The sequence below is a fragment of the Antennarius striatus genome, chromosome 2, assembly GCF_040054535.1.
Source record: "Antennarius striatus isolate MH-2024 chromosome 2, ASM4005453v1, whole genome shotgun sequence".
In the NCBI taxonomy this organism is placed as follows: domain Eukaryota; kingdom Metazoa; phylum Chordata; class Actinopteri; order Lophiiformes; family Antennariidae; genus Antennarius; species Antennarius striatus.
Genome location: NC_090777.1, coordinates 17,722,652 through 17,748,532, shown reverse-complemented (window position 1 = coordinate 17,748,532; position 25,881 = coordinate 17,722,652). Strand labels below are relative to the sequence as shown.

General features: G+C 38.5%; 1 protein-coding gene across 3 annotated transcripts in view; it reads left to right on the top strand.

Moving 5' to 3' along the window:
- cntn3a.1 (contactin 3a, tandem duplicate 1) overlaps positions 1 to 25,881 on the top strand; it is a 101,270-nt gene that overhangs the window by 10,207 nt on the left and 65,182 nt on the right. For 2 of the 3 annotated variants that reach the window (XM_068328482.1, XM_068328463.1), the window contains exons 2-5: positions 5,287 to 5,430; positions 13,071 to 13,203; positions 16,246 to 16,421; positions 23,732 to 23,827. In XM_068328482.1, coding sequence (XP_068184583.1) covers positions 5,376 to 5,430; positions 13,071 to 13,203; positions 16,246 to 16,421; positions 23,732 to 23,827 — 460 coding nt within the window. In that variant the 5' untranslated portion in view covers positions 5,287 to 5,375. The remainder of the gene's footprint in view (positions 1 to 5,286; positions 5,431 to 13,070; positions 13,204 to 16,245; positions 16,422 to 23,731; positions 23,828 to 25,881) is intronic. The other variant, XM_068328472.1, reaches the window with a different exon arrangement.

Genomic DNA, 25,881 nt, shown 5'->3' with positions numbered 1-25,881 from the left:
TTGTGAAAATGAAAGCCCTGGTTTTCCCTGATTTCAGGGTTAACTCACCCTGGTTTTCCACTGAACCTGCTTCGTGACACGGCCCCTCCTCCCGACTAGGCTGGCTTCAGAGTCTGTTACTGTGGAAACAAACCCTAGAGGTTCACTTTCCAACACTTCGTGACACAGGCTAGGTTTACTCCTCTGAGTCTGGATCAAGTAACCTCCCTTTGTGAAACCAGAAACCCTGGTTTTCCCTGATTTCAGGATTAAGTTTTCCACTAAACCGGCTTTGTGAAATGGGCCCAAGAACTATGATGAAAGGCTGGGACGTGAGCAAAGAACTACAACAAACTGGCGATGAGACAAGACACAAAGGGGAAATATATGCAGGACTAATGGGGGGTGATTGGACACAGGTGTGGGAAACACAATCAGGGATCAGGTGCACCCAGACGGGCAGCGGGAAGGGCAGACAGGAACCTGGAACAGAGACAGGGGTGAATGATCACAAAATAAAACAGGAAGACAAGACATGAAACATAGCGAGGCAAAGCAAATAAAACACTCAACAAAACAGGATCATGACAGTACCCCCCCCCCCCCGTCAAGGGCCAGCCCCTGAAGGCCCAGGAGTTTCAGGGGGGGCGACATGAAAATCCCGGATGATGGAGGGGTCCATGACAAACCGGGACGGGATCCAGTAGCCCTCCTCAGGCCCATAGCCCTCCCAGTCGACCAAGTACTGGACCCCACGGCCCTGACGGCGAGCAGACAGGAGTCGTCGAATGGTGAACAATGGGTTGCCATCAATGAACTGAGCGGGCAGAGGGGGTCTGGCCGGAGGGACAAGAGGACTGGTCCTGACAAGCTTGACGTGGCTAACATGAAATGTGGGGTGGACTCGCATTGACCTTGGGAGCTTCAGCTGGACTGTGACCGGATTGATGACCTTGATGATTGGGAACGGAGCGACGAACCTGGAAGCGAGCTTCTTGGACTCCACCCAAAGCGATAAGTTCTTGGTAGACAACCAAACCTTCTGGCTGATTCTGTAACGTGGGGCGGTTGTTCCCTTGCTGCCTTATAGCTGGTGGACTGTTGTTGGAGATTCCGGTGGGCCCGCTCCCAGGTTCTCCTACAGCGCCTCACCAAGGCCAACGCAGAGGGCACCGAAGACTCAAGAGTCAACAGAGGGTAACAGAGATGGTTGGTGACCATGAACAATATGGAAAGGAAACAAACCATTGGAAGCAGACGGGAGAATATTATGGGCAAACTCGACCCAAACCAGTTTCTGTGACCATGTGTCGGGGTTCTGGGACGCCATGATGTGCAGGCCGGTCTCCAGTTTCTGGTTGAGGTGGTCAGCCCCTTGTGTTTGCCACAGCGTGTCATCCTTTTCCATGTCAGCCTGTCTTCTGCATTCTCCTCTCTAACACCCACTGCACTCATGTCTTTCCTCACTACATCCATCCACCTTCTCTTTGGTCTTCTTCTTGTCCTCTTGCCAGGTAGCTCCATTCTCAACACCCTCTCCTCTGGAAGTGTCCAAACCATCGAAGTCTGCTGTCTGCGATGGTTTGATAACTTTGGGGTTTGGTAACTTTGTCTCCAAAACATCTCACCCTGGCTGTACCTCTGATGAACTTGTTTCTGATCCTTTCCAACCTGGTAATTCCTAGAGAGAATCTCAACATCTTCATTACTACCACCTCCAGCTCAGCTTCTTGTCTACTTTTCGGCAGCACTGTCTCTAATTCGTACATCATGACTGGCCTGTCTTATGAACTTTGCCCTTTATTCTAGCAGAGACTGACACGTCTCTCTACCCATTTCATTATTGCCACCCCCTGATCTACCACATTTGTGTCTTCTGCTCTACCTTCTCTCTCACTTTCCTCATTTATCAACTCCTCCAAGTATTCCTTCCATCTACCCAGTACACTGCTGCCATCAATCGACACATTTGCATATTGATCCGTAATTACTCTTACCTGCTGTCCTTCCTTCCCATCTCGAACCCTCTGTCTGGCCAACCTGTAGGGATCTTTTTCTCCTTCCGGTGTCCACATACATGCCTCTTATTTGATATATTGTAATAAAGTATAATAAACTTACGACACTGTTTCATTATTTTTTACAGGGTGTCAACTTTTGAATGTAGGCTTTATATAGTTAAAATGACTCAGAATGCGTGAGTCACAACACTTTTTCCATCCTTTTCAAAATGTCTACATATACAGCCCACTTGTGGTATACATACTGAGCTCCACAGGCAATCACCACATATGCAAATTGCTGCATAAATACACACAGTATTAAAAAAACACAATGTGTGATGGTGACTTTTTAGGCTGCCAAAAATAAAAGAATATATAGTAAATTGGGCTTTTCACCCTTTAAAATGCACGATTCATCACAAGTGATTCATTTACTATCAGAATTGATTTGGATTATTCTCCCAAAGAAACCTCTCTAATATTGAAGATGGATCTTATTTATTTTTGTAATTTAACATTTATACATTTTGCAATGAAATATTTATCTCTGCCCACATATCATGAAGAGAAAGATGAGTTCACATGACATTTGTAGATCTCATTTCATCATGACTTCCATCTAATTAAACATTTCTGTTCCTTCAACATTACTCTCCAGGGGTTTGGTATACAGTGCACCCTCGATCCTCGCGGTTAATGCGTTCCAGGAACCACACGCAATTAACGAATTCTGCCATAAAGCGACAAACTATTTATCTTATTATTTACGGTAATTTAAACGTTTATGAACCCTCCCCATACTGATGTTAAACCACCTTCTATCTGTATTACCTTTTCCCACACTTTTATGGACTGTTCTAGCAGTTTTGGGTCTCACAGAAGTCCGAGACTCACGGAACGGAGCGCATTTCCGGATGCCGTCAGCCAATAGAATGCGTGTACGGTATCACGTGACTGCCTACCAAAAATTGGAGATGAGGTGAGGTCGCGAGCATTGATGCGCGAATGCACTGTACTTTTATAAAACTTATCTCAAGGCTTTTTTTGGTTTTACCGATGACATTTAATTTTTGCCTCATACTGACATATTTGTCTGAGTACTTTCTTCTACTACTATTTGTTTCATGGCTAAGTATATGAGGCAAGACACAATAACAATTCTGAATACTGCATTTCTATCATGTTGTCAGTGGTGTTTAAATCAGTACATTTAAAATGTGCGTCATATATTGTGTTGAAGTTTTTTTCAAAGTATTTTATTGCTAAATCCAGTTGACTTGCAAATTGGGTCCGGAAATGTTTCGACCAGGCCTGTTATTCCAGCTTTGATCATATTCCATTTTTCAACCACTGGCCATTTCCGGAGACATGAAAGAGGGTGGAACTTGAAAGGAAAAGTTTGACAGACTCCCCCATCATTAAATTTCATTTCATACAGCTAAAAAAAGAAAAAAGAATTGATTTGGGATGAAAGTAAGTCATTGTCCTTTTCACTACCACTTCAGGTCACAGGGGCAATTAATTTGGACTGAAGAGAAAGTCAAGTACAGCCATGGACGCTCCCCGGCTTCCTTAACCATCGTCTGACCTTCTGTGAATCAAAAGGCTGCCTTTTTATCCTCCAACTAACCCGGCTATCTCTCGTCTGATGTCTTAGGTCTCGCTAAGCAATAGGGATCAGGAGCATGCTGCACAGAGAAACCTTTTCGAATGGGGCATCTCAACAGTTCACACGTTCTGGTAGTATCTGCTTGTGGTGTTGTCAGAGCTACATTTTCAGTGACCAGTGTCAAACATGTACATGGCTGACAGAACGATTACTCGGATAGTGTCTGAAAACATTGAGAATCTTATGTGAAAATTTATATTCCGTTAGTGCAGTTGTAAATGTAATGTGTTAACCAAAAGTTTCAATAAAACTGTGTAAGTATGACATCAGAACATTAAGTTTTTAATTTCCAGGCTCCCCTTTTTTTACTTGTAAAGTAGATTTATGGGATAATTTATGCACTACATTTCCAGCAATTATTTTCCCAATGGAGTGACATTAGGAAAATATCCAGGAGCATAAGAAGGGATTTGAAGTCTCTGTTTTATTATTAAAATCCAACATTTACTCACGACATTTGCATCCTAATAACTGAAAGGTAAACTGGAATTAAGGAGACACTCTAAATCAAATCTCCATAATGAGATTTATTGGGGAAAAGTGTTGCTTTGAATGGTTTGGTACATGCAGAAAAAACAGCACAGTTGAACATGTAAGGGATCTGGCTGATATACTCTGTCATGGCTTTCAGCAGTGCACAGATAACACAGGAGCAGATAACTGAGAAACTATGAATTGTTAGGTTGTCTCTGCTGTTTTGGTGCTTGCATCTTGACAGACTTTACTGTACATTCTTATTAATTTTGCACTCCCATATATTTCAGCATGTTGATGGTGCATAGTCAGAAGAGACTACACCATCAGTCAGTTAAATGTACCAGGGAGAGTCAGTCTGAGCAAAGACAATGGCTAATTTCCTGTCTTTACCCTCTTTCATTCCCTAACAGGCCTATCATACAAATATTTGTCTGTTGCTTTATCAGGAAGCATCTTTGCTAAACATGCCGGAGGTGTATTTAGCCGGATAAATACATAATTCTCCATCAACAGGAGGAATGTGTCTCGGCATTTCACAATTTTTTGGGACTTCATCTGAGTCTTAACAGGGATAAATCATAGTTTAGTCCCTAAAAAAAAAAAAAAAATCAATTTTGCGGTCCTCCTTGGGGAGTGAAAAAGGTTTCCCTCCACACACTCATCTCTTTATGTCAAAAATACATAATCCCTCCAGCTCAGATGAATAAGAGGAGGCAGGACAGTGCTTTATTACATGGTACCGATGTGTCTGACAACCAGCTTGCATTTTGTTTTGTCTCAGCAGGCTTGAGTACAAGCAAGCAATCCCTTTATGTTTCTCTTGCAGACGTGATCCCTATTATGCAATGTTAAGCACTCTTTAGTAATCTCTACAGCAAAAGAGTTTTGTAAGTGCTTTGCTTAGACAAATCGTTTCCTGTCTCCGCACAAGACAAGATTGGTTTCTTAATTATTCTAACGGATATACGTTACACCCAGACTATCAGCGGATCAGACAGAGCTTCTTTTCACTGTCAAGAATGAATTTTTGTTTGATCAACTAATCAATTAACCAACAAATTGTTCCAGCTGTACTGTCCTTGCGAAAGAACACTTACTGATAAGAGCGATGACTGTTGCTTCTGAATGTCTAATGACATCCTCCTTTTCATTTGACAGAAGAACAGTGAACGTACTGTGAAGGACAAAGCCAGGATTCTATACACCTGTGATTGGATGTGAGCCTGTATTGACCTAAGACCATTAAAATGGAGTTGCTATGGAAACTTATACTGCTGCTGTCAGTGGTGAAGTCCGGGGCAGGTAAGCATCCAAAGTATGGACTTTTAATGTTATAATCACAGAGGTCATGGATTCTTATGTTGACTGTTTTGTGATGGCATGTTTGCATATATACCAGAAGGCACTTGAAAGTGAAGTGGAAAAGTAAAGGGTTTCGTAGCAAAGAGCATCCAATGCTTTTGACCAGTTTTATGATAAGACAGTTTGGCCTTGTTGCCTTTTTCATTACAGCTCAAGGCAAGAAAAATTAAAAATTAAAAAATAAATTAAAGTCAGCATCCTTCAGCTGTGCAATGAAGCAATCTCTTTTTTCTTTCTAAATTCTGAAAGAAAGTCTCTGTCTGGCACAGGCATTCATTTATTTTAAAGAGCACTTCAATTGTTACCCTAATTGAGATTTTAGTGGTGGTAGCACAGATATCTTTTCATTGATCTTACTTTTAATGAGAGACCTAATTTTACTCCCTAACAAAATGTTCGAGGTCAAATGTTAGATCTCTTCAGGATGTCTGAAGCTGAGTACAAGATGAATGAGGGCTTTGTTGCACAAGCACAGTATCTTGAGAATGACTAATGCTTCATGTTGCCTTGCTCCAGATCAGGAGCCCCTCTTCACAGCTGGAACCTAAATTAATTAGAGTGTCTGTGCATGCTTGTAACATTCACTGTTTATTTGTGCATGCATGTCTCTTTTCAAAAATGTAACAGAATGCCGGTACCTAAATTTGCCTCCATGGCAATTAGCACCAATTATCACCAAATCCGATACACATCTTGGATGTCTAATGAGGCATTCCTGTGGGAGCTATGACTCACAATCACAATTGGATCTCTGTCACAAATTCAGATAACATAGTGTGTCTTTCTAAGTCATCCTCTTAAATATACAGATGAGTGGCCACCAGTGTTTCTGAATGTCCTGCCACAAACATAGCAGAGTTTAGATCTCAAGAAAGCAACTAAACTCTGCACACTGATTTGCACGCTAGATGTGACGGTTAAATGTACTCTTTCAATCATGAGGTGTACAAAATAATTCCATACTTATCTCCACACAGCAAATGAGAGCTTAACAAAGAAGCAGAGGACAAATTGTTGCTGAAAAGCGATGTATTGCACAACCCTTGCCTCACACTGGATTCTCACATTCACTGTTGTTAACACAGAGTAACCAGGCATTGATATTCAGTACAGGGCTACATTACATATGCTCTTCTTCCAAGACAAGTATGGCGCAATAAAACAACAGACCTCCAAAGCCATTTCATACTTGATAAGCATTTTAGTATGCTGATGTATGCTGCTGGCTTGAGAGACCTGTGTGGCGCTGTTAGACAGGTGGTGTGAGGTGGGTTACTTATCCAGACAAGAAAGTGTTTCCTTCACTATTCACTATGTGGGCACTGGCTGAGTGGGAGAGCGAGGGGGCAAAAGGGCAAGTTATTCCCAGAGTGAGTTCATCCACAGTTAACAAGTTCTCAACCCCCAATATTCCCAGGGGGTTTGCATGCCAGAGCTAGTGGTGTGGGCTGTGAGTGAGTGAGTGAATGAGTAAATGAATGAATGATTGAACAAACAAACGAACTAGCGGACGGACGAACGAACGAATGAATAAACTGACGGACGGAAGGACAGGCGGATGGATGGATGGATGGATGGATGGATGATGAGCCTGCATCTGACTGGAATAGATTTATCATGCACTCGTAAGAAAGAACAAGGTAAAAAAAAAAAAAGCATAAAGGAGAACCTTAATAATAAAAATATCTCATGATTCATGAGCAGGAAAGGGGCAATTCCCGTTTATTTAGCACACAACAATATTTACAACAATTTATTTAGCACACAACAATAGTCACAACAATTACAAGATCAACAGAACCTAGGCAGTCAAAATATTAACCTGAGCTTTCATAGATCAAAGCACTAGTTTTGATCTATGGTCTTACTCACACTGGCCTTCTCTCTCGTCTTTCGTTCTTATCTGGTTCCTGAATGTAAAAAAGTTTAAATTTGACCTTGACCTACTTTTCTCAAGGTATTCATCTCATTTTCATCCCCTTTGCTGAATGAATGTGCTTTTTGTTTCATCTTTCTATCTGCAACGTTTGCTAAGATATTTGGTGGACTCACAGACAGACGGACACTGACAATTATATTACATCCACTTCACAGGATGTCATTAAATAAATGTGGTTATTATGAAAATGTATGCTTCCACAATATGGCCATACTGCCAGGGAAGTAAATTCCCTGCTGTGAGGCTTGATGTGCATGAGTCTCTTTTACTACACAGCCTTAAGCCTTGTAGGCCTTTGAATGAGCATAGTGATCGAAAACACGAAAGCGCTACAATTTAAGAGCACATTTAATACAAACATATCCAAAAAGATTGCTGCTAAAGGTTTAAGCCTCAACCAAATACTCTGTGCTAAAATGCTTATTCAGATTCAAGACCAGAAAATAAAATCATCCATTGTTAGTGAGTGGCCGCGTATAGTTTCAGAGATGTTGTGTATTCTGGCATCACACCCTCATGGTTAATCAGTTAAATCTCTTGGTTTTTGTGGAAAGTGGAGTGAGATGTTTGGATACCACTGCTGTGAAACAATCACTTCAGACGCTTGTTTGTTTTGGCAATCAAAGTACGTATGACATTAGCAGAGTTTTTACAGTTCTCACTGAAGTGGCCGAAGGCACAAGAGTCACACATCTTGAACTCTGAATTCTTAAAGGACAGGTACACTTCCTGCAAAGTATCTCTGTACAGTGGTTCATGTTTAAAACAGACTACAAGGATTATTGGTTATAACTTGTTGTAAGAATTCATCCTGTCCCCATTGGTTGTGAAGGCATCTGTTATCTAAGTAATGAGAGACAAATATTCATCCCTTGTTCAGATTAAAACAATTTTGAAGCTAACATGAGCATTTAACAGCCTAAGTTGTTCAAAACTGTTGGGCTTCTTCCAAATAGCGTAAAATTCCTTGGTTTTGGTGTTTCATTGCTGAGCTAAAGGAAAACACAGTGGCTAAATATTTTACATCAAAGAGAGAGTACCTTTAAAAGATGCTGGAAAAGCATGTTGTAAAAGGTGTACTTACCGTAGCTGTACTCCTGTTATCTTAGTTTAAATGGCAGGGTTCATTATTAATCTGAAAGAGGATTGTGCATTTAAGATTATATCAAATTTAAACAGATGTGAATCCATCCAGTAAATCACAGCCAACGGTCACCCTAAATAGATTCTCACAGGACAAGACTGAAGGTCTTACTTCTACTACTGCTTTTTAAAAAGCAGATGTAAATGGAATTGAAGAGCTGCTTCTCCGTAGCATTACAATTTCTTACAACTACGTTTACTAGTGTGAATATTGAAGACGGCTGGAGCTTCAAATATTGACTTATCTCACTGAATCATCTGAATATAGTGAAGCCTTTGAGGAATTCTTAAACAAGGATTTTATTGCAACTTTGAAGTTCTGCATACAGTATGTGTAAGTATTCCCTGGTGAATATTCCTCCCATGGCGATCTTGTACTTATACTTTAATCCCGGAATGAAAGAGCATCATCTTTAAATGTTTGCATAAACAGTGCAGTGGTTACTTTAAACATATAATTTATTTGAACTGCATATATTTTCATAACATTACCAGTTAAGCAGCATTAGCTGATTTATGTAGCTGTATTTGCTTTTACTTAGAGTTTTATAATATTGCCTTAATTGATCTGTAAACGCTGCTCCTTTATGGTGTTTTATTTGTTTTAATATTATGCAGTGATTTATATGTATTTCTAACGATCACTATAAATATAGCAGTTTATTTGAAAAATGTATTCAAAAGAAGAAAATGGAACATGAGAATTTAGATCTGGTATCAATATAATCACTTGAAACTATACATTTATAGTCTTTGTATAAATAAAGTGCAGATCCACTCAAATAATTTATTTTTTAGGTTGCTACGGTTTAAAACGTCACAGTTTTAAAACCATGATGAATGTTTCCATTTGTGTAGAGCATCGCCTGACAAGTGAGGAACAACCTACTGACCAATTACTACAATTAGGTGACAAATGGTATTCAATGAAGCGATACGCTCCTGAGTTTATGTAGATAATAGATAAAGGAGACTACAAAAACAAAAAATGCACTTAATTTGCCATTTCTACACATGAATTTGAACCAAATTAATTGTTGGTTCCCCCAGAGAACAGTGCTTTGCGCACAAGGATATTTAATTTCAAATGGAGTAGCTTTGATTAGCTGGAGAATGGTGTGACAAGTTGGGATTTTGGTTGGAAATGTGCTTGCCACAATCATCTCATTGCAGGCTGTGTCGCTGACAATATAGTTGACTTAATTTAGAGTTTGCAGTTCAGTCTATGAGACACACAAGCTGATCGCAGGAACATCAGCCCTAGAACATTCTGTCATGGGCTTTTAGCATATTTCTAATTCCGTCCACTGTTTTTCCTTTTTAATCTATTTATTGACAAAATGTAAAGTTATTTCTAATGTTATTACTTAAACTATAATAATTTTGAATGTTTTTCTATTTTTTTTTTGTTTTTGTTTGTATCTGTGTTTTTTTCATGAATCATTAAAAAACAAATTACAGTTATTTCAAACATTGAGGTGTGATTGTATCTAAAGCTTGCTCCAAACAATCTCAACAATCCTTCTGCTCTAAGTAACATTTGCTGCCCCTGAATGAGAGACTTTAAATGTGTACCTTATCATCCTGGACAGAGGGGTAGATGCTTGAAATAGCAAGATTGGCTTTTTTATTTGATGCATAAAACCCTAAGCTGAAACGAATGGATTTGGGACCTCACAAATGGCCGATACCTCCCCCACAGTCAACTCCCCATGTGCCTGTTTATTCATGCTGAGGTAAGCTGGAGGAATTCATTTGCTGTCAGCTAGTATTGAATTTGAGATTAGTTTTTATTTCAGCCTCCTAAAGAGCTCCCTCTGCCTTCCACTCCTGCTTCGATGCTTCATGTGTTGTCTGAGGAGCCTTCCAAAGTGGTTGCACATATCACCATGTGCCAGCAGGTGACAGATATTGGTGGAGATGGTCCTTTTTTCATAATGACCTCCATCTCTTTCCTGCACCATTACACAGTTAGCAACCTGTTATGATTCTTGACTGGTGTACATCTCAAAAAAAAGCTTGCCTTTCTTGATTTTGATTTCCGCTCATTGGTGTGTGTTGGTTCATTTGTTTTTGCCGTGAAAAATGTTCACTGTGAAAACAAACCTCAAGTATCAGGTTTTTATTTTTATTATTATCTCTCTTTCCTGAGTATACATCCATGATATAGCTGAGATAATGAAATTCTACTTGAAAGAAAAAAAATACCTCTCTGTATTCAGCTTGCATGCAGAACCTCATTGTTTGATTACCATAAGGAAAACTTGAAAATGATTTCACTTCCCCCACCACATCTTACATTCTTTCCAGTTAAGGATTTCAGAGACTTTGCATCAGTTTGAACTTAGGACCCAGGTACACCCCCCAGAGCTCAGCACCTTCTCATTATTCTGAGACTAATTCAACGTTATTATAACGGTTTCCATGGTGCAGCTGAACATCAGGTCAGTACAACAGTGCCCCAACTGAGAATATTGGCTGCAACCACATATCTCTTTTGATTAATTTCCTTTAAATTGAATATTGAGTCTGGTTTATGCTCTGCTGTCTGTTTCAGGATTGTCCAAGAGTGGTACCCACACTGATTATGCAGAAATGCTAGATATTTGCATGTTTCTTTGAGGTACAGTGGGAGTAATGTAAATTGTGAACAGTACAAATGCTGTAGCAACACTTATTAATGAAGAAACTATTCATGGATAAGATTCCATTCATAAAACCTTTTTTACGCAGAGCTTGTTCTATTGCTTGCCAGAGTTGAAGGTTGAATTTGATTACGTGAGTGCCATGCAATCAGTTAAACATGCAAATTATTTTCCTGATCTGCTTTGTTACATTATTGGGGGGTTTTTCTACATCTTTTATATCCAGTTAACTAAAGCATACGTGATTAATGAATTATATACCACGTAAGAGAGCTCTTCCAACACTTGATTGCAGTGCGTTCAGGGTCCTCCATAGATTTAGACATAAAGTATTCTGTTGTTTGTTACGTTCTGTTTGTTTATTATGGATAAAACATATTTTAGAACTATATAGCTTTCAAATGAGAGTGCTTATTAATTAATGAGGGACTGGATTAGGGTGAACTCCATTATTTTAAACAATTCTGAATCTAAATAGTTCCCATTTGATGTCTGGGATTATTCATCAATCTAATTAGACACAGATACAAAATTAGATATGTGTTTGAATAAAGGCTGTACATGATGTTGTTTTCTAGCAATCAATCATCTCAATCCCGCGTTATGGGACACACATCATCTAACAATGACTATAATTAGGTAGTCTTTTATGCCGGAGGAATTTCTCTTAGGTTTATCCTTGTGGAGAGGAACAATGAGTGAACAAGGTCCCTTGTCAAACAGATCCATGCTTTCAGAGAGTTATTTTGAGCCTTGAGGATAAACCTGTACCCCCACAGAGCCAGAAACATGAAGAGCCTACCTGACTCTTATACAAATTAGTGAACATACCAACTGAATCTCTCCACTTCTGTAACATTTCAGAAATGCAAATGTATCATAAATGAATTCCTCGAAGAAATGTGTATTCCAGTGCAGTGTTGATAACCTCATGGGCCCTTACTGTGGGCTATTCCTGCACAGCATGCATTTACTTCTGTACCATTGAATAAATAAGGGAATGTCACCCAGGCATGTCATCTTTTTTTCTTGTTATTTTTTTTTTGCTTATAGAGAGAATGAATAAATAATGCAAAAATGTCTCTGACAAAATGTAGATTGATCTATATTTTTTTGTTGTTGTGCTATCTATATTGTATATTTAATAAAAGAATACCATTGTACAAATGTTTTTTAAGACATGTAAGAGTGGAATAAAGCAATCAGTACTTCAGAAATATTTCAGTATTGGACTTTCATCAAAAGAAGATTTTAAATGATTAAGAACTGGGACCAGAATGTTACAAATAAATATAATTCTGAAAGAAAGTTTGTCAGCCTTCATATCAACATATTGTATTTTATGTTTTTGGCTTGATATCTATCCATCTATTTTTGTGTAGACAAGATGACTGTAATCTTCTGCTGCTTGTCCATCTCTGTGGGTCACAGGTCAGCTGGAGTTTATCACAGTTTGTGACAGGCATAAGAAGGGTTACACCTCCGATGTTCCACCAGTGAATTGCAGGGCCTTTTTCCCCTGACCTTGTACTACAAATTTTATTGTTGCATTTTAAATAGTTAAGTGTGATGTGGTTTTGAAAAGTCTATACCTTGAGATGTTTGCATTAAATTTTTATGAATGTTACCAGCCTGGTTATGCATCATATCAGGGATGTAATACGTTTTTACAAGCAATATGAAATATGTTCCTGGCTTTTATGTTAACTTGTTCACCAAGTTTGTGCCAAATATGGATTTTATTTAGGATGAACACTTTCACAACTCACCCTATTTTCCTCAATAAGCCCTTGAAACCTATTCCCAGTTAAACAAAAACATTAAAGCTAATCCAGGTCATTGTTTCTCCATAGGAAGTGGAGTCCTGCTGCGGCCTATGTTCACCAAACAACCTGGCAGTGTGGTCTTTCCCCTTCAACCAGGGGAAAATCGCCGAGAGGTCGTTTTCAGCTGTGAGGCCCAGGGACACCCACCACCTTCCTACAGGTACACACATGGCTTTATGGACTCTATTTGGTGTTTGTTACCCAGAGCCGTCAAGAATTATCCGAAAACATTAAAAAAAAAAACCCTTCTACTTAAACCCAGACTGATTTTATAACCCTGAGCAAACTGGATTTGTGGACCTTCTGGCTCACTGCTGCTCACTGCTCCTAGCACTTAGTTTCACTGTCAGTCATGGTGAATTTGAGAATGATGAATTAACTGGCCTCAGTTGTTGGTTTGTATTATATCTTATTGGTGGATGGATATTTTTACACTGTTTCAGGAACTTCCTGTCAATATCACTGACCACTGAAAAGATCAGATGACAGGTGTGATTCTGAAGAGGGAGTGAGGAAGAAAAACACCAGTGGAGTATATTTGACCAACCAGACATGATGTGTCATAAGTTGTTTTTCCATATTGCTGCTTAAGGGCTGCTACATTTAATGTTTTATCTACCGCATCACTGCCCAAGGCTGCAAAGACATTGCTACAGGGCAACTGCTGTGGAAGCCATTACTACGAGATAAACATGATTCAAATCACTGGGTGGACTGAGGTGAAGGAAAAACTGCTGATATTTGTTGGCCTTGTTTGCTACACTGGCTCTGTGAGGTTGAGTGGCCTCCTAGCAAACCGTGTTAGAAACAAATTGATGTTGTTGCACCTCTGCTAAAATGATGACAAATGAAAACAAATAACAAATAATGATTTGCTTTCTATCAAGCCCATAACCTATTAATTCCTAGTCCATCATATGCGGCCACATAACTTTTCTACTCCTATTGGTGTAATTAAATTCAAATTGCATAAGCTAAGCATTTAATGTGTAATAGTTTGAAACGATCGCTCATAACATTGCCATATGCGGCTGTTAATGTAGCTTGAAGATCTTTGGTGTTATGCCTAATGGGCACAAATTGAAATGAATATACTACATCTGATCACTAGGATTGACTGGAATACCTCTTTAATAATCAGTCTCAAATTTTTCACCATCTGAATAGTCCTACCTTTAAAAACGAAAGGACATTTATGAGTTTGTGGTGGGGGTTTCGTTTTTCTTAAGGACAGGAGACAGTGTGTAAAACACAAGGTATTTATTTGTCAATTCAAATCATGCATAGGTTGATTAGCAGTACAATAATATCATCCATAGGTTGAGTTGCAGTACAGTAATATCATCAATAGGTTGAGTATGAGTCCAATAATATCATCGATGATATTGACAAACAGACAGGTTCAACAAACAGACAATTTCAACAAATACTTATCTAAGCATAATTAGAGCTCTGGAGACGATGAAAAAGTCCTCCGGTGTGTTGTTACCAAATATTCTGGGTACAGGAAAAAACTTCAAGTACAAACTAGAAAATGGATCACATATCTTTTTATACCCTAAAGGTCTGACTAGGGGGAGGTATTAACCTCTGCCCATCTGCTTTCAACCAGTTCTTTACGGGCGTTCAGTTGGTACGTCATGACCTCCAGACGTTACCAAAAATATCAAGTCGACAGTTTCACAAAATTATTTGATGACATAATATAATCAGTCACGCGAACCCTGTGAGGATCTGCTGCAGACATTCTTTGGATGACCCTGTGCAGAAACATACATTCTAATTTCAGGTATAGCATATGAAATGATCTGGCTAGCTGCTTCTGTCAGTGTCTAACTTCTTCCAAGGATACCATGCAAGCATTTCCAAATATGGTCTAACAGTAATTATTTTCATGCAGCATCTTCATGACCTCGAGACATCCTGGGGTCATCTTCACAAGTGCCGGATGATTTGACACACACAACAATCCAGATCTTTGGTTCTATGAAATGATATTATTTTATTAGATTATTTTATTCTTTTATTTTATTGTATTAAAAACTTTCCACCACAAGTTCAAACTTTCAAGTTTTTTTTTGCTCTTCTGAGTTCATAGCACTTACACCACACCCTGCTCCATAGCAAATAAAATGTTGCTTTAATTAGGTCTTTAATTATAACAAGTGCCACCAACTGCAGCATCCGATCTACCACATCAAATACACTTTCCGGATTGATTGTACAGCTGTTCTCACACATTTTATCCCTTTAGTGATAGTTAGGTTAGTGTACGTTCTCTTAAGGTTAAGAGCCTGATCTGGAGTTTTGTGAAAGGGTTTTGGAGCTAACGCCATGGGCACCATGTGGGAAGTATTTGCTGCTGAGAATGTTAAGTCAATTGCAAAGGTGAATACTGAAACATGCGTTCCTTCATCAAGTCATAACCATGGTCTCCATTATTTGTCTAGTATGGAACTGTTGATCCAGTTCATGCTGCAAAATCCGATCACTAAATAAATCTAATAAACAAGTCTGCTGTTAAACAGCGCTCCACTAAATATGTTCCTGAACATCAACCCTGTTTCCCTATCTCTCTTTTCCTAAAGCCCTCCTAAAATGAGAAATAGAAGCTTAATTTTCTGAAATGAAAATGTCATCACGAACAAGGAGTAACGTTCAACATAATTGTTCCTTCTTTGATTAGCAATTTCCTCAGCATTTTCTTGTGCAAGTGTCAGTGCTCTTGTCATTTGTGTTTACTTTTTGTTTTCTTGTTTATTCTCTCTTTGAATGTTATTTGTTTTAAGAGGGAAATGTGCATGTACACAAGGGGTTTGCCTGGATATGATGCAGACAGTATCAGCTACTGAAGCTCTTCAATAGATGAAATGCATCTGAATAGATTTAGAATCAAGGAAAAGAGGATGATATTCAAGACTGGGGTGTAAAAAATTCTGAGGAGAAATGAGTCTTATAAAATAGCTGTTGCTAATGTGCTTTCTATTGTAGTTCTAGTCATTTTGGAAACATCAGATCGTAATTTCTGATAATGTCACATTTATCATGAATAAGGGCTCCTTGGTCAGTCTGGACCACTGGGCCATCCTCATTTAGGACCGGTTGAACTCTATGATTAAGCTTCTTCAACTTAACAATGATCATCAGACACTGGACCAGCATTAATATTTTTTTGTTGTGTATCACATGACTGCATTTGCAGGTGGAAGCTCAATGACTCATTCATCACACCCAGACCAGGCTCGCATTACTCTCTCATGGGAGGAAACTTGCACATCAGCCATCTGAATAAAGAGGAAGATGTGGGAATTTATCAGTGCCTGGCATCTAACTCATTTGGCACTGTTGTCAGCAGAGAAGCAAGTCTGCATATTGCATGTAAGTCTATGTTATATTTAATCAAACAATGTGTGGTTATTTTGTGTTATATAGTACTGTGTGTAGTTAGCTATGCAATACACACGAAAATGTGTAGTTTGTAAAGGAAATTTTTTAGATACTCTTCAATTTCATTCACTGCCCATAAAAATGACAGAGGTGTGTAGTCATTAGTGGGTCCAATGTTACTATGGTGTAAAACTTTACACTAAAATAAACAGTGATGACAACTTGTGCCTTAAATATTCAGATTTTTCTCCAGTTTTTTCATAGTAAAATGATTTCAAAGCTGGTCGTTTTTTCCATAGCATATGTTCGAGACAATAAACACTCCTATGAACTCTCCAGAGGAATGAAGGATATGTCGATCACTGATGAATTTATTTATTTGACACATGTCAGGGGATATAACACCTTCAGAGGACAGTTGATTGTTTTGCTTTTATGTATTTCCATATTTATCCATCACTCAATCCTTTTTTTTCTATGTGTGTGCCTTTTGAACACCTGTAATAAATGCATTTCATTGTTGCAGGATCAATAAAGCTTTATTTTATTGTCAGAGTGATTGGTAATAACCCTATTCCAAATAATGCTAAAACAAGCGTATTTTATTAAGTTGAACAGTTTTGAAAAATCTGTCTAGCTCAAGAGTTTAATTCACCTCATTTCAACTTCAGTTCATCCAAGTTCTCTTCAGTCCTTGTTGAATTAGAAAGTAAAAGTTTCATTAATCATCAGATGATCTGGTTCTCTGAAATTATAACGACCTGGTAAGATTCTCAGGAAATTGTTTGTTGTCAGACTTGATTTTCTCTCTCTGTAAAAAAAAAAAAGAAAACAGCGACAAGGATGACATGCTGCTTTATACTGTAAAGAATTAGACAACACAAATGAACTGTCCATGTTTCCATGGTGCCTTCTTGTACTTTGACCCCAGTTGCATCTCCAGTGCTGATGTTTACTCTTAACTTCTTAACCCCAGTAATAATTGTGAGATGGGCCTTGACTGACCCCATATACGTAGCTGATGCTTTCCAGCATTTATTCATCACACCTTGTAAACTCAACGTCTCAGGCATCACTGATGGCAAGATGAACTTCAATTTCTATACTTGATGAATAGCCCATATCTTATAAGTGCTCTGATAATTTGAACAGATGGAGCATCTACATTGAATCCTGATGATTGTATGCCATAACGTGTGAGGAAAATAATTTGATGCTTCTTTGCTAAAAAGAGCATAACATTTTCCGTATATAATGCAAACCATTGCTTACAGGCTGTTGTTCACATTCATTGAGGCCTGATCTGAGCTGTATATCATTGTGATTGGTCTCATCTGTTAGCTGGGTCTAACATGGGGCCTGCTGCTTTTGTCAACAGATGACAAGCATCAGTGCTGATGTCTCGTAAGTCTTATTTATTGCACATGATGTAACTTAATTAATCATATGTATTGTATCATATGAGAGAGCAGGCCTTGGGTCAAAGGAATTATTCATGTAGAAGCAGTCTGTAGTGATAGTATGGTGTCATTTGTAAAAAAAATACTGACTTAACGTTGGCTCAAACTCTTCAAATACCAAGGGGCTTACATCTCTCAAGACTTTGTTGATGGCTCCAACCTGGTCTTTGTTGAAGCAGGACCAAAACAAAGACAATTCATGGATCTACATTAACCTGTAGAAGGTAATCTTTTCAAGTCTGGCAGCCAAGAAGTCATGTTTTTGTGCAAAGCTGCAGAAACCAAACGTAGATAAGTGTACCACTTCCAATAATCTACATTTAACAATTAACTAAATCTGTGTTCTACATTTCACTGACAAATGATATCAAATAAATCAATTTTTGTACTGTAGGAGTGCACAGTACATGCAAAGTAGTTAAGATCGTCTATATTTTTAGTCCTCTGAAGTTTGAATGATGTAACAGCTTGTATTAGCAGCTGGTTGCGGCTTAAGGCTCTAAACATATAAATGGGCTTGATCCTGTTGACAATACTGAATTAAATGTTTAAAAGGTTCTGCTTGCTTGATGGAAATGTTGGAGAGAGTAATGTAGTTGCTTATCGGGCCGGATTGAGTTCCCTAATCTCCTACAGATATTTTCAGTGTAAGTGAAGGGATTTTCACTGATAAAAGAGGCAACATTTCCCAACAGATTGTAGGGCCTGAAATAAAATCTGTGTATATGCCTGTTTTTGTAGAAGAACCATACTACAACCTTGATGTTGCGTTGTGTATGGGAAACAAAAATAACACAGTGTTTAATGAGAGGTGAAATGGCTGTATTTATGGAAGCAATACAGACTTCGACTCCCTTTTGAATTGGTCCTTGTAATATCACCTATCAAATTTAGTCCTTTAATTGGACCTAATTTAGATTTTCCGTTACTGGCTCCAGTTTAACCTACAGTAGCTGCCTGATTTGTGTAATTACTTAACAAGACTTCTGTCTCTCCTTTTTCTCTCTCATTTTTATCACTTCTCTACTCATCTTTTTTGCTGAATGAATATTAAATCTGGTTTGAGCTTGAGAACACCTGAGGCAAGGACAATAACATTTATTGTCAGCTCTTCGATGCTAAGTGTTGTATCTGGGCTTCAAATCGTCTTTGTGAGGGAGGCAGTCAACATTTTTTGGTTGCGCTACTTCACAAAGGTGTCATCCTTTTCAGGAACTGTCAGGTCTAACGGCAGTAGCCTTTTGTGTGAATTAAATCCCTTTAGTGTTTATCGTTATTCTAATGTTATTGTTACCCACTGGGCTTCATTCCATGATATCTCTTTGAGACCAAAGGGGATGAGAAGCAGACAGCAGATAAGAGACGAGGCAGTTTAAAAAAATAAAAATAAAAATCAATTTTATTCATTTTGTTTCTATCTTCTGGGAAGCAACATATAACGTTAAACTTGTTGAGTGTAGCTCACAGGCGAAGTGGTCATTTCTTGCACCCTTTTATAGACTTGTTATCTTTGTATTCAATAAATGTATTAATGCAGCTTTAATTTATTGTGTTTTTTCATCATTTGGCAGACACTGACTGTTTTAACCACGATTAAGATTAAAATTATGGAATTACAGTAATTAATTACTTATTAGTTTAACATTTATTGTGTTATGTAAAAATAATTTGGTCGAGAAATTATATTTTGTAGTGAAATATTGGTTGTAACTTTTAGATAGCGGCACAATTTTCTGTATAATTCAACAGCCTAGACTCATCCGTCCCACCAGCTATGTTTCTTTGTAACAAACCACAGATATTGCTTTGGCATTTTCTTTGAGTTTGTTGCTTTATATAGACTTTTGTATTTCTTTTTGTTTATTTGTTATTCATTAAGATTGGGTTAGAAAGTCTTGTCAGGCAATCTAACTCGCTGATCCAGAGTTAAATATCTGTACAGCTAATGACTGGAATACCACAACATTTGGGCCCAGCTTCTTTGTTCCAATATGAATTTGATCATTGGTCAGAAAGATTTTGATGATTTGCACTGAGCAATAAACTGTGAATCAGAGTTTGTTCTTTTGAATGAGCTTCTTTTACATTTTTTGGGAAGGAAACGTGTGGTGTAGACACATTCTTGTTATTATCAAAAAGTATAATTTATGGAATAATAATTCACGTTAAGACTAGTGTTCTATTTTCTGTCAAATCTAATATAAAACATATTTTGTTTGGAACATCCCTTTATTCCTTTAAGGATTTATCCCCGAATCCCTTGATTTCTCAGCTGCTACCATACCCATGGTATATTACCATACCTATGGTATAGTACCACACCTATGGTACTACAGGTACTCTTGGAAATTTTAAAAAGTCTGTATGCCTTTTATCCAATGGTTAGGTTACAAATTTAACCACAACACAAAGTGCTCCCATGATCACACTGGACCAAATGTCTTAAATTTGTCCATCCAAGAATGGTCTTTAATTCATCACAGTGGGTTGATGCAGCTAGATCAAAAATGCAAATTCACATCCAATTTCATGGATCTGAAAGCACTCAAAATAGCCTGAACTCTGCCATGGAGAAGTACATGGAGGCACAGAGCCGTGATAGGATTGATAAGATGATCCACAGTGTGCGGAACAGCTTGGGTTGTCAGGCATTGTTGACTTTTAGTGCGTCTACCTCATTTACGCCCTACCATACTCCAAAGGAATATTGATCAGGAGAGCTCCACCGTCAGTGTGGGTTGATCAACTCTTTCACTAAGCTTAGTTTTGTAAAGATATAAAATTGGATCCTGCATATGTTAAATGCATTAAAAATGTTATTTGAATTTCACTACTTTGTAATTACTTAGTATGTATTGTATTGTGTACACACACACACACACACTCACACACACACACACACACACACACACACACACACACACACACACAGACTCACATTCATACCTTCTAAGATTTTCAAAAAACTTTTCAAATAATTCAGTGTTCGTGAAAAAATGCCTTAGTTAATAAAGAATATTTCATCCCAGTTTCAAGTATTTTTTTCTTCTCAAGGTGTGAGAGTAATAAATAGTAATAGTAATAGTAAAGTAATAGTAGTAGTAAAAGGTCCTGAAGGAAGCTGGGCAAGGCCCCAGCACAACCTTTACAAAGTACGGACGATCTTAGCAAATGGATGGATGGACTTAAGGAGGGGTTCGGTTGCTCCTCCTCAAACTATTGTCTATGTTTGATGTTTAAGTTTTGTGTTTTATTGTCAAAATTATTGTATAAAAAAATTTCTCTGTAGTTTTGTTTTTGTATTCAATTGATAGAAAAGACGTACAGTAAATTTGGCAGATAGACTGATGTTATGCTGATGACATCCTTTGAAGCATTATTCACCCAGGAAAGTCATACTCAGGCATACACACTCCTATTTTTCCATTGAGGAAATGCAGAAAAACTGTACAGTACATAAGATGGTTTGTTGTCTAACAATGGAACAAATGTTTCCTGCTGCCACTATGAAACCACAGACGGCCCACTGTAGCTTATACTGTATATATATTTTTTACCAATATTTGGATGACTGTGCAGAATGTAAACTCAAACGATTCACAACATCAAACCATTCAGTATTGTTGCTCCTGCAGCCGCTGGGATGTCTGAGTCAGCAGACAGTGGCCCTGCCATAGCAGCTTTATTTTAGTATGTTATCAGATGGCTTTTTATCCTGCTCAAGAAGCCAAAGGAGTGCATTGAAGTAGGTGAAAAAATGCAGCACTTAATAAAACACTTATTATTTTGAGTCTGGTTCTTGGCTCGTGGGACACCAAGGCCATGTTTTCTTTTCTGTCTGTTGTTCTACCAGTCATACTTTTGTTCAGACATTCACAGCCCCAAGAGGATGCTGCCTCTGACTTTAGTCGTTTGTGCTCTAGACAAACAATAATGGCTGAATCTAGCTGCTGTAGTTTCAGAGTCATTGCGTTGTCTATCTTGTTGTTACTTAATGGAACTGTTATTTAAATTGGCATTAAATTTCAAGATAGTGACAAAAACCATTATTTAACTTCATTTAAAAACTGCATTCATTAAGGGTATATTCTACTACTTGACTTATGACTGACTAAACCTAAATCACTGCTACTGGTGCGCCACCATTTCCAGGTTAGATCATTTAGTAGGCATATCTTGTAGCTACTGTGTGAGCGACTGTGAGGGTTTTTAGATATGTAAATTTTTGTAGAGATGTTGCCACATTGAGTTTCAGTCAGAATTGAAGGAATTGCTCAGATTCCATGTGAAACATCTTCAAACCCTAAAAAATCCAGTTGATTCAGCTTCAGCCTTCAAGGACGATGAAAAAAAACCTCTATCTGATATTACAGACTTCATCAAAATTAATCAGTTAGCCTGAAGAGGAAGTCATTTCATTCATAGCTATTAATACATTTCCTGCTGAGGCTAAATGAAACCCAAAAAAATATAGACACAACTGGAAACAAAGCTGAAAATTATCGCCTGAGTTGGATCTCCGAATTTCACCTTGAAAGCATCAGAGCTGTCTTTGTTGAGATAAACTGATGAATACTCTCTCTCTCTCTCTCTCTCTTTCTCTCTCTCACTCTCTCTCTCTCTCTCTCTCTCTCTCTCTCTCTCTCTCTCTCTCTCTCTCTCTCTCTCTCTCTCTCATCTCTTTCTGTCTCTCTCTAACAAATTTAATCCAGCGAGATTATCCATAACCCAGAGGGTATTTCTTCAAAGATAATTAAAATGTCAGTTTTCTAAATGCACAAATGTGTTGGTCTACACAACCCAGAGGATAAAAACATGATTTAGCAGATATATGAGTACCACTTGTAACAAGTCACCGATAGATAGTTATCCTTTCTGAATTATCCAGAAAAGCTTAAAACCATCAATGAAATGCAAATGGAATTAACCTCTGGAATGTAAATACATATCCAAAATGAAATCATAAAGCAGTCAAAATAACGTACTGCTAAGCCACTAGTGTGTCATGCTTTCCTCAGACAGATTTAGTCAGCGAGTCTGACATATTTCAGTAAAGCACCTGAACACTCTTGTCCACACCTAATGTGAAAAGAGTTGTGTGTTAGCGTGTGAAGTGGCACGTCATCTTTTCATTGTAACATGTGCAAACACAAAAAGCTGCTCTCGGTTCTGCAAACACAATGTTGTTCTAGCTGGATGTAATTTTCAGTTACTCACAGGTCTACACAGATCACATTGTGCTGTGCTTGTCTACAGGAGGTGCCAGTTTTGCATTTTTTACACCCTGTTTTTGAATGACAGTCTTGATTATAGCATTATATGGCAGCTACATCACTGGCTGCACTGCCTGTGATATCTCCAAGAGCCACCGCAGGCAAAAGCAAATTGTAGTGTGGATTTCCATCTCTATTTGCTTTCTCTCAACAGATTGCCAACAAGTAATCGGTCTCCATACAAATGATGTTTAAATCTCAGTCATTAATTGCTGCTGGTCTGGTTGCAATGGATGAAACACAGAAAGTGATAACAGTGCGCCGTTCCAATTAAATTCACTCATGTGTGACTTGTACATGAGGAATTGCTTTCTGCTCCACTCAGAAGTGTTTAGGACAGGAGAGCACTTTGTCTACATTTATGCAAACATAGCATGGATGTCTTGTGAAAACACTGTGAAGCTCAAGTCTGTAGCTGACCATCTACAGATATGACTGGTTGGGAGGTGTTTTTTTCAATATCTCAAACAACTGGTAGGCATCTCCTGCTACCTGTGTGCTCATGGCTTTGAGTAATATGACTTGATTATTTCAACTTGATATTTGTTGTTGTTGTTGTGGTATACAGATTTGGAGAACTTCAAGACTCAAAGAAGAAGTCCGGTGAGGGTTCGGGAAGGTCAAGGAGTGGTCTTATTGTGTGGCCCACCACCACACTCTGGAGGTAAGTTGGCTTCTTCTGAAATGCTTTTTCAATGGCTACCTAATTTGTCCTACAGACACAAATTGAGAGAAGAGTGACTATCAGCTTTATACAAAAAATATCAACTTAATGGAGGTTTCACTCCCCTGATTCATTGTCTGCTCTTTGGTGTCTGATCTAACTGTTTATCTGCCCACATATAAGCTCACTTGAAAACCTCACGCTGCCTCGCTTTTTAAGTCCACCCACTACCTGTCAATCATGGCGCCCGACCAATCATGGCACATCTGCCAGAAGGAGTCACGTGAACAATATGGCGTAAGGCATCGGGCAGCGAAGCTTTTTGTTGTAGTTACGCCTTTCGTCCACACGACAACACAGATATCCGGGACAAAAACACTGGCCAAAGTGAAGTCTTTTGACGTTAGTGTGTGTGACTCATGTCTACATGTACACTCAGAATGGACGGAGTTAAGACCTCCAGGAAGAATGGCGTAAATTTCCACACGTCCCGGTCCCCCTTGTTATGCTTAAAAACGTGTTGATCAATGCACTTAGGCGGCTACGTGTGGACATGGCCTGATTCAGGTAGTGGTTCGGTTTGTGCCGTGAGTTTCTTCAGTGATATAAGGTAGGTGTTTCCTAAAGCAGGGGAAATATTGTCAAAAAAAAAAAAATCACGTAAGACCTGCCGCAGTGGACAAAAATGTTGTTTTTAAACAAAAACCAGTGATATGACCCAAGCATAATCACTAGCTATACCTCAACGTTATAGAAGCTCAATCAGTGTCCATACCCCAACCACCCTCCCCTCACTGTACATGTCCAAAATGATCATTTTCCATACTGCCAGTGTGTGTGTGTGTGTGTGTGTGTGTGTGTGTGTGTGTGTGTGTGTGTTTACTGTATATGGGAATTATTAATAGATTTGTGTACTTAATTTTTTGTTTTTTATACACACATACACCCACAGTGTACTTCCATCACTAAAATATACATGTTTTGCATCCTTCTTTATTTTGCTGACAGTTTTATTCACAGGCTTGCTGCAAAATGCCACACACTTCAAACTCATGCCAACTGAATTTGGCTTCCAGTAGATGTCGTACTAGAGCAAATGAAGCCTCATGAAGCTTTGAACCGCAGTGAACCGATTGGGATGAAAAGCTTCAATGCTTCATGGGGCTTCATCTGCCCATCTCTAACTATACATGGACTTCCCAGTTAACATGATTTTAGAGTGCAACCATTTTAAATTTGGCACATTGAGGGACTTGTAGGCTGCAGTGACGTCACTTCGTACCTGCGGCACTAGTCAAAAGCAGAGTGACTGACAACAGAGATGGACGTGACACAGGAGAGCGAGGCAAGCCCACTCGGACCTTTGGGCGGAAAGTTTATTTATAAAAAGAACACAGACGAGACTATCAACAAAAACGCAGTGATTTGTACCTTTTGTAAAAGAGAATTTTCATATTACCGAAGCAGCTCCAGCCTTACATATCATCTAAATGCAAAACATGTCAAGGACACAGAGTTGTCTGTTATCAGTTCCTGTAACGTTAGCTTACCCTTTTAAAGGAAAAGCCTGTTGGCATCTTGCGATTGATGTTGCTTTATTTAGAGGGATGTTCTGCTATTCATTTTGATTTGCTGTATTGAGTCAGCTTCGGTATTCCTTTTGACTGAGAGTCTGCTTATGTGCCTATTTGAGACTCAGCCTTATTTTATTTCTGAATTTTATGTATTTTATTTAACTGTATTCATATTGCATTGTTAAGAAATGCACCTGGCCTAATTGTTTGCTGATATGCTTGGCCTTTTTTCTTTTGAATTTCATTTATAAAGCACACTTAACCAATAAAAATGTGGATTTCAAATCTTCTCTTCTTGGTACGTTGTATGTATTAGTCATACACTACAATTTTGTTATGTCCTAGAATGCAAATTCTTTATTTGGGGGCCTTTAGCAGGTATGAGATTAAAATGTGATTAATTAGATTAATTTCAAATCCTGTAATTAGTTAGATTAATTTTTAAAATCGCCTGAAAGCACTATTTATAATACTAATACA